This window comes from Diadema antillarum, unplaced genomic scaffold (genome assembly GCF_040938485.1).
Source record: "Diadema antillarum isolate AM-2024a unplaced genomic scaffold, OU_Dant_1.0 seq00001831_RagTag, whole genome shotgun sequence".
Taxonomy (NCBI): Eukaryota; Metazoa; Echinodermata; class Echinoidea; order Diadematoida; family Diadematidae; genus Diadema; species Diadema antillarum.
The window spans coordinates 105,720-115,759 of record NW_027272504.1 but is presented as its reverse complement, the minus strand read 5'-3'; the positions used below and the strand labels follow the sequence as shown (position 1 = coordinate 115,759).

Here is a 10,040-nt window from a genome sequence, read left to right as displayed (position 1 = left end):
CAATCTAAGGGTTGTGATAGGCAAAGAGGTTTGTTTCATGTATCATAGCAGATAAATGTAATTATAGTCTTAGTACTTAAGAGGGCAAGTAGGCAGACAAATGGACTGTTTAATTGATTGGTCGATACAGGTGTAGATGTCTGATTCTTTCTCGCAGTTATCTAAATACATTCTTCTGCAGTGTAACTACATGTAGAAATAATATTTAAAAAAATGGACACAATAGTACTTTTTTAGTAATGTAATTTGTAGACAAGAAAGGATGGAGGTGGGGTATGGATAGGAACTGTTTCGTGTTTAGAGACCAGAGACAACTAGGAGATGCATACAGTGTACCTCAGGAGAAGGAAACTTGACTTCTTGAAGACAAAGGGTAACTGATAAATGAAGTATTGGGGTGGAGGTGAGACAAATACTGAGGGTGGGAGACATTTTCTTGTCAGACATTTTGGTGCCATTTGTGCTCATATCATTTAAGAGAGAGGAAATCCAGCCCAGCGGGGGCGAGGCTTTTGGGTAGGATGTAACCCCTGCCCCCCCACGAGCCACAACAACAGCTTCTCTTCAGATTGTTTTGCATGGAGGAGAGTGCGAAGGGCGAGGGTAGCGCATGCATCGCGACAGCTTTGAAGCGAGAATTGAGGCGGACGACAGCGAATCTGCGGGCGAGGAGCTGGGGGAATTTTGACATGTGACCTCAGCGCACCAAGGCAACATTTGCGTCCGAGAATTGTAGAGATGGTTGGGTGGGGTGGGGTGGGATTGGGAAGAGGTGCAGTGTTTCAACGGCGGAAGAGGATCCGCCGGCAATTTGCCGAGACCCACTGACAGTCTTGATCCGCTGCAGCTGGGTGAAGCGGAAGCAGCTCTCAGAGCGCCGCAACCAAGAAAAAAAAAAATTTGCGAGAAACGAGCGGCGACCTCCTTAAGATGTGGGATGATTTCCAGAAAATCATTGCTCAAAGAGGCACATTTTGCTACCTTGTGTTTATGAAATTCAGACCAATGGTGGATTCTACCACACCAGTCCTACCCGGGCCACTTACCTACCATATGTACAACTGTATCAGCATGTATATCGAAAGTGTGGGCAAAAATAATATGTAATACCGTATGTCCCCCAAAAAATTACAACGGACCCTCTGCAATGATAACTTTAGAAATAGAGAATCAATCCATATACAATTTCAGAGTATGAAACTGTAAAGTCATTGCCAAAATCTTACAGAAAACCCCATTCGATTTGCTTCAGTGGTCAAAGAGAAATGAGGAATTTTGTAGAGCATGTCAGAAATCTCTTCCCTCCAAGTTCTGTCTATTAATTGTGTTTACTCATTAATACGCAGTTCCAAGAGCATCCAAGTGCTGAACTTGGAAAAATCAGACTCATGACATGCTTTACAGCAATCCACATTTCTCTGTGACCACAATAACCAAACCTGAATGGGGTTTTCTGCGAAATAGAGCTATGATGTTATATTTTAAGACTGTGAAGTAGCATTTGGACGGTTTGATCTTAACAGGTGTTATTAATGCAAAAATCCGGTTGTAATTTTAAATGGTGCATACTTAGAAACTGGCGTCCATTATATGTGTGTTATGCTTTATTTCCCTATCTCCCCTGCAGAGTATTGACCATCTGAGTTCCAATGTGAAACTACGACACCTTGACCTGTCAGACAACAGCGTGTCGTCCATCACGGATATCTCCATGCTGACCACTCTCAAGGTAGGGGTCACATCAGGGATATCAATCCTTCTGTTGTTGTGGCACAGAAACCCATATCATTGTACACACTGCAGATGGTCCCTGGCACGTAGAGGGTTTATGGTACCTATATGATCCATCTCTTTGAGGGGGCACTTCAAAGGCCCAGAAAAATAAGAGGGATAAAAACAATAACAACAAGAAAAACACTCAAAACTCATGCAGAAATGCAACCTCTGAACCAAAATACATCGTGATTTTGAATTAAACGATTCAAAAGACAAGTACATATATCTTTAAAAGTATTGTATGGTGTTGAGTTCCATGAATATTCGACCTGTACGCAGCAATGTAGAATATTTCATTTGCCGCCAAATATTTGGTGCTACTGTATTATGGTAGTCGCAAATTGTTTTCATTTGAAGGGATTTTGCTATTTACTGAAGTTTATTTGGTGTGTCATTGTGGTTTTGCTTATTCCTAGTAAATAATTACGTTATTAGAAATGTGTTTTTGAATACTACGGAAGTTGAAGCTTTGCTGCGACTCTTTGCAGGTTATTCCCTACACTGAAGGGGCATTGAATTGATAAGACTCAAGAAGCTGTAAATAAAATATGTTCTGCTCTCACAGATTTTGTTCGTACTTAAATGATAACAGTTTAAGATACCTTATGATTCAAGGCAATATGTATCTAGAAAACTTTATGTAGCCCCTTGAATAGAAGACTGTCCAAATCATGATAAACTTTTCTCAAAAGGTTTTTGCCCTTTCGTGTAAATGCCTCCGAGACACAATACACCTTATCCAACAAAGATTGGACGACTCTGTAACAAATGAAATTGGGGAATTACAGATCTCTGTGGGGATGGCCAAATCTGCTGACACTTTGTCGTTTCCGAGAAGCGCGCATCAAGCCAGACATTACAAAGCATTTAGCGCGGAAGTTTGATGGCACATGACACCCATCTCGCATAATCTGGGCCTGAATTGACAATGTGTCAGATGGGACATTTCTATTGGTTGTCCTCGGTGAGTAAGTGGTGGAGTCATGGTTGATGATCTCAGCCTGCTAGACTATGAACACCAAGGCATTGTGGTGTGCTGATAGGGGGAGAGGCGGGGGGAAGGGGGAGGGGACTGTGGTGTGCCGTCCATGGTATTATGCATTGTTTTGTGCTATAATAATGCCCAGCTGTGCAGAGGTTGGCAACATGGCCCTTCAGGGGAAGATTTGCGCTCAAAATCTCCATGAAAATAAAATTGCATTATTCGTGAGTCATTGTTCACTTTAACCCCTTGCCAACTGGATTTTTTTCCTGTTTATTTTGTTTTGCTTGCTTTATGCTGTATGCTTTCCTTCCTTGTTAGTTTTTACTGGCTCTTGACATGAAATAGTACTGTAAAGCCAGGAATCTTCATGTGCATTTGGATTTCACAAATTTTGTGAGAGCCAAGATTCACAAAATCAAAATGCACACAAAAGTTCTTGTGTACACTATACATGTATGCATTGAATGCCAGTGGCAGTTCATAAACATTTTGTGCCGCCAAAAATATCTTGCTTTACAGTGCAATTTGAACCACAGACTCCAAATCCTAGTCATAGAAGGTTGTCCTGTGGTAAATGCAATTTAGACAGTTTAAGAAGGACAATAAGTTTGTGACTACAGTACATGAAATTGTGTTTTACCCCAAACATGCTTTGCCATAGATATGATAGCTACATGTGTATTTATCCTTAATTCAAGTTTCCATGGAAAATGGTACATGTAGATTGTGTGTGGTGATCATGAATTCCATAATAACATGACAGTTTAGTCATACTGGAGTATCCTGTACAAATTGTAAGTCAGCATTACCATTGTCACACAGCGCTCGATGGGAGCTCAGATTTGCAGTGTATCGGGTGTTACCAGATATTAAATCTGCTTTACGTTGTCAAACTTTGAATAAATAATATATCATTTTCACCTGCATAATTTTACACAGATTGGAGGATAATTTGTAGTACATGTGTATTTGGTTTTTATAGGTGATAAACTGTGGGATGTCATTCAACTTAAATTCTGGATTTTATTATTTCCATCTATATAACTTTACACAGATTAGAAGACACAGTAGATGTACCTGTCACACAGTATTATGTATATACAAATATATATATTTGTTGTTGTTTGATAGTCAGTAGTGCATGTTCCCTAGAAATATACTGATGTATATTAAAGTTGCATGGTTAATTGAGTTGTTTGTTGCCATTTTTTTTTTCTTCTCATCTCATTTTCAGACACTTCTGCTACATGGGAATATCTTGACAACACTCCGCAGTGTGCCAAGCTGTTTCCCAAAGTCACTAGAGATTCTCTCCCTCGCCGAAAACGAGATATCGGATCTCTCTGAGGTTTGACCCCAGTTCTGTTCTTTTTCCATACATGCCTGTTGGATTACAATTTTTAATAAGTACCCCTTCCCTGTTCTTCTCCTCTTGTTGCTGCATCTCTGACTACTGTTTTGCGGCTATCCTCTTCAGTTAATTTGCTCCTGTGAAACACAAACAAACTTATGAATGGCTGTTGGGGCGACAAAACCTTATAACAAATTGGATTGCTTCTCCTTTGACATGTTGTGGTAGCCTCATTTTGGGGGTAAGACAGCTATTAAAGATTTGGACAGGACTGTACTTGTTTGATTATGTGATGGTTAATCCAAAAAATTCATTTTCACCAAAGTTTTAGATACATGCTTTTGTCACCCCGTTTGATGACATGTCGATGTGTGTGTCGATGTATGCATGTCTTCTTCCTTCACAGAAAGAAAGCACAAGATATGTTTTATTTCCTGAAATTGGCCTAGTATTTTTTTTATTAGTGTGCGTGTGTTTGCATGTACAGTCAAACCTGTCAATAGTGACCATTCAAAGGAGATGATAAGAGCAGCTGTTATGAACAGGTTGCCATTATAGACAGGTTATCTGACATTTCGTGCGTATCGCATTTATGTACATGTGTGTATCATAGTCGCATACATCTACTCAGTGCTTACGTACATGTACGTGTGCAAATGTTTCATGCATTGAAAAATGCCATTATTAAATGAAAGAAAGATATCATTCAATGACATAGGGGTGAAGGTTCGGGTGTGACTTTGTTCAAATTTAATTTGTAGAGGGAGACAAATTGAAGAAACTCACACCTGAATGCCATTATATATTACTTGAGCTGTTGCACAATAGCCTGCATACAACCAGCAAGCAAGCTTTTCATGAGTACATTATTAGGCATGGCGGGTGAAAGCAGCAGTGGTGATCACTATATAAAACTGTTTGATATGCGTGACTAACATGCCTGCAAAGCAGAAAAACATGCTGAATTATCAGCTCAACTGTTGGTCTGTGGCCAGTAGATACACCAGTTGATATCTACCATGGGAAACTGAATTTAGGGCCACTGACTACGTTTCACTGGTGGCCGCTGTACACATGGCTTTTCTGTCAGGGTGATTTTTCAGTTGCCAATATAGACAGGTGGCTGCTATAGACAGGTGGCCACTAAAGCAGCTTTGACTGTTTGTGTTTGTGTGTGTATGTGTGTGCAATATTTTCATTGATCATTGTGTTTGTGTGATCTTTTTTCCCCTGTCATCATCTTTCCCTTCTTTTTGACTGGCAGTTTAACATCAAGTACTCTTTTTGCGTGCCATTAGTTTCTATGATTATGATGTATTAGCGAGCACTACTGTACATGATATTTGCCTCTCCCAAACTCTCCTCAAATTCAAAACAAGTGATGTGTAAAACACCGCAACAAGAACTCATCATCAGATTACACACAGGAAAGAGTGGAGAGGGAACATGCTACGAACAAGGTCCCACCGAAGAGGTAGCAAGCTATCACGGTTCCATACAGAATGCAATGACGTTGCGACCTTGTGTCTAGAATAGATTCATGCATCGCTGTGATGTGAAGTACTATTAGGAGGAATGGAAGGGGCAGATCTATAATTAGCATTCGGAAAACAACAAAAACAAGAATAAAACAACCATGTGTTCCTGACATGGAATTTTTTTTCCCCTACAACCTTCGTAGTACCAACATCAGCAACTCGTGCTTGTCATGTGTGGGGGAGTCTTAAGGGGGGACATGTTAGGAAAGGGACTTAAAAAAAAAAAATCTGACTCAAGGTGAATGTATCCTCAAATTATATGTGTGTGTGTTCTAGGTAGAAATATTTCATGACATGTATCGTGTCCCCCAACATATCCAATCATGATAAACCGTTCCTTCTGCAATTTTTGAGAACCTTCAATGCCCCTTAATGAGATTCTTTTGCCTGATGACAAAGAACGGACAAGTTGGTATTCTGTCTGTGCGAAAGCAGTCGAGCCGTATGTGTATTTCCCTTTCCACCGTCAACTGAATATGCCATCGAACAATAGAAAATGTCAGTCAGACATGGGATATGAAAAGAGCATGCGCTGGGTTCGCAAATTCCTTGGTTATCACGGTTAAGGCACCCGAATGGGTCAGCGGAAGTCAAAATCTAGTGAACTCAGCCTCAATTGCTACGTCTTTAAATACAAGTTTTCCATCAAAACAAACACACTACTTCGTTGGAAAAGGTAGATTATGCAAAAAATACATGTACGAGATGCTATAATTCAGAGACTAAAAGATAACGGGTATTGATAGCTGAAATTCTATTTTTTTAAGTAAAATAATTTTTAAACTCGGTATGATACTAACAAAAGTAAACTTTTGTAGGCCACAAATGCAGATACTCAGTGTACATTTGGAAATCATGTACAGCCAGGTCCTGTCTATGAGTTGACACTACAGGAATATCGAGTATTGTATGTTCATGAGAGAGTGTGTTTTGTGCTTGAATTCCAAATGCCTTCAGATATGGACTGTCGATAAATATACATGCATCAGCCACTGACACTCACTATCCATGACTGCCAGATATTGTACGTGCATTGGGGACATATTGTAGCATGGATTCAGGCTTGTAGGGTTCTGTATATCAAATCTCTGTTCCATTTTCTATTAGGGCCCCAGTCCCATAGAGATATCTGTCTGATTTCTGTACCAGACCTTGGTCTTCAATTATACTGAGCCAATTTTAGGTAGATAAAGTTAGAAGTCTATGTATTCAGCTGACCACAACCAATTTCTAGCACAACGGTTTGTTGCATATTGCAACTGGACTTCTATTAACAGCAATCACATGCTCCTTTTTTTAGAGTGACAAAATGAGTTCAAGTATGGGTAGCTATTCCTGTACTATTTAAAATTTTATAAAATGATGAGTTTTAAAGCTTGGCTATCTTAGAGTAAATGTATACAAATGGTTTACTGATTTAAAGTCATCACCTTTTTTACATTAAAAAAAAAATCATTTGTATGTAGTCAACATACATGTACAGTATGTGATAATTTTAGGGTTCAACAATGGGTCAAGTACATGCTACTTTAAGTCCATAAGGCCAGTGTTGGATGGGCCTTTGTGCAAAACTTGCTACTACTACTACTACAGTACACAATGAAAATGCAAAGTTGGATTAACACTTGTAGACTTTGTGTCATTGCGTGTCATGATTGTTTATAGTGCTGTGACTAATTATGCTTACGTTGGTGCACATTGCCTTTGATGTGAAGATATGTTCAACCAAGCTGCTCTGTGGAATTATTGGCAGGGTGTGAGACACACATGTGATGTACATACTGTCGTAGTAGCCTCTGACTGTGTCATATCACAGTGAATTGTGTGATTCATGTGCTAATTATGAAATAGTTTATTCTTTTGTCTAGGCATGTAGAGAGACAGAAAGTGAGTTAGTTTACAAGACAAAAGAGAGAGAATGGGGGACGCAGAGACAAGAAAAGAGACAAAGAAAGACAGAGAGAGAGATGAGGAAAGAATGATCAAGAGAGATGGAAAAATGGACAAACAGACAAAACAAAGGAGAGGGAGAGAGACAGATAGAGAAACGGACAGATAAAGAGACGAAAAAAAAGAGAAGAAGAAGAAGAGAAAGAAGCAGACAGACAGACTGACAAAAATAGAAGAGGGAGAGAAACAGACTTACAGAAAAATGGACAGACAGACAAAAAAAATACGAGGAGAGAGAGAGATAGAAAGACAAGGAGATGGACAGGCAAAGGTTAAAAAAAGAAGAAAAGAATGTCAGAAAGAGGTACAGGTGGAAAGATGGACAGAAGGAAAGACAAACAAACAGAGAAACAGACAAACAGAGAGAAGGAGAGGGCGAGGGAGAGAGCCGCAGACTAGTGAAAGCCAGGCTGACGGCAAAAAGTGTAACGCAAGAAATACGAGCTGCCTGTGACTCATAAGTTTAGACTCTAAGGCAGCCTAGACTGCCTGTGGATTCGACGAAGAGAGTAAAAACAAAAATACAAACACAAAAATGAATGCAAAATGCCTGAAATTGGATCTGATGTATGTCATTGGTTAGCTGCATTCCCGACCTTCCATGAAGTCGGAGAAATGAAGTCAAGCTTCAGAGCAGATTGCTGTGACCCTATTCTCCAAAGATTGATAGATTTTGATTTTGTATGTATTATGTTCTTCAAAAGAAGCGAGTACATCAGAAGAGTAAATGTGTACAGGGCACCGTTTCATGAAGGTTGCCAGCCCCTGACAAGTTGTCCATCTCTCTTAATTTCTGTAAAATCCTTGGTTTTGATTGGCTGAGAAGTTCTGGTCAGTGACTGTTTGATACTAAAAGGTAATTGTCAGATACTGACAATATACTGACAATATGTCAGGGCTGACAACTTTCATAAAACAGTGCCCTGATTATATCATCATTTCCAAACTTGATAGGATGTCAGGGATGATTTTATTTACCCGAAACTTTTAGTAGTCAAGTCATTAAATGTGAATAACCATAAAATCCCTTATAAATGCAGAAGTTGACAAACTCTCCAGACAACTACATTGTACTTTTTACAGTCAGGAGTTTTACCAACTTGAAGAAATAAATGCCAGATATCATAGTTGTGGTTTTGTGGCATTACTGATGACATCTACCAAACTGTACGAGCTGAAATGTTTGCGGTGGTTTTATTTTCGCGAATTTCGCGAATCGCCTTTGAACTGCGAAAATAACAACACGCGAAAATAACAACGCGCTAATAACTAAGTTCAGTTAAACCCTCACAACCGCAAAATTAACAACACGCGAAAATGTCCTCCAAGTAGTAATTCGCGAAAATATCTGTACGCGAAAATTTCAGCTCGTACAGTAGTTATGTGTCAGTCAATGGGCTGATCATCACAGATGGATGATTTTGTGTGCATGCCCTACTTGTATCTTCTCTGAATACGCCATAGCCCTTCAAGAGAGAAGTTTTGTGCTGTTTTTTTTTTTCTTTCATTATAGGTGAATGACACGATAGGCCCAGTTTTGTTATCATACTTCCATACACCATGTAGACTTTTAACCCCATTTTTGTGAGCTGCACCCCAAGTTAAGAGCGCCTCTATTTTTGTCCTTCTCACCTTCCGTTCTCCCAACTAGGTGTCGTACCTGTCCAGTCTGACTCATCTTCAGCAGCTGTCGGTCATGAACAACCCCTGCGTCCTGATGGCCACACCTTGCTCCTCCAGTGCGTATCCTTTTTTGCAAAATCGTCTTGAGCCGTGGCGTTGGCATCTGCGGTGATAATTGGTGTCGCAGACAGTCGACCCTTTGGCCGCAGCAAAGACTCCGGCAAAGCTACGATGTACCCTATGTCTAAATTGCATGCTTCCTCGTCAATCAGTGCTGTTGTAAGGAACTCTGAAAACAAGAGATATGCCAAAAACATAAAATGCTTCTATTTTGACACCTGGAGAAGATTTATATGAAGGAATAAGTATGAGAGTATCTATATTGTCTTCAGTGAAAATGCATGAGCCGTCAGTCATTGCCATCCTGGAAACTTTATAGATGATGATCTAAAGCAACCAAACCTGGCTTTCCTTGCCCACAAGCATGTCCTGTAGATATGTTGTTGCTATAGTGACTGACATGCAAACAGGAACTCAACACCCCCATCCCCAGCTGAGGTTTGATTGTGCTGGGTTATAAACTGCCAGTATTGCCCACTCCTTCCTTCCCCCCCCCCCCCATGATTTGTGTACTCCATAAATATCACAATTTTCATATTTTAATGTCGAAATTTCCTTCAACTCCTGAATCTCAAACAAGGTGGGTTGCATGTTCACTGATTCATGCTCCCATTTCGTTCATTTTGTTCGTTTGTTTGCTTGTTTTACTGGGATTTCTGCCAAGAAACGTCACCGACGAAATGTCATTAGAATCTTG

General features: G+C 39.9%; 1 protein-coding gene across 1 annotated transcript in view; it reads left to right on the top strand.

Annotated features, from left to right (window-relative positions):
- Window positions 1-1,573: 1,573 nt before the first annotated feature.
- Window positions 1,574-10,040, top strand: part of LOC139712626 (uncharacterized) — a gene marked incomplete at its 5' end in the record, with an annotated part of 52,040 nt that continues 43,573 nt past the window's right edge. The window contains 3 exons of the mRNA XM_071624437.1: window positions 1,574-1,729; window positions 3,996-4,109; window positions 9,252-9,343. Coding sequence (XP_071480538.1) covers window positions 1,574-1,729; window positions 3,996-4,109; window positions 9,252-9,343 — 362 coding nt within the window. The remainder of the gene's footprint in view (window positions 1,730-3,995; window positions 4,110-9,251; window positions 9,344-10,040) is intronic.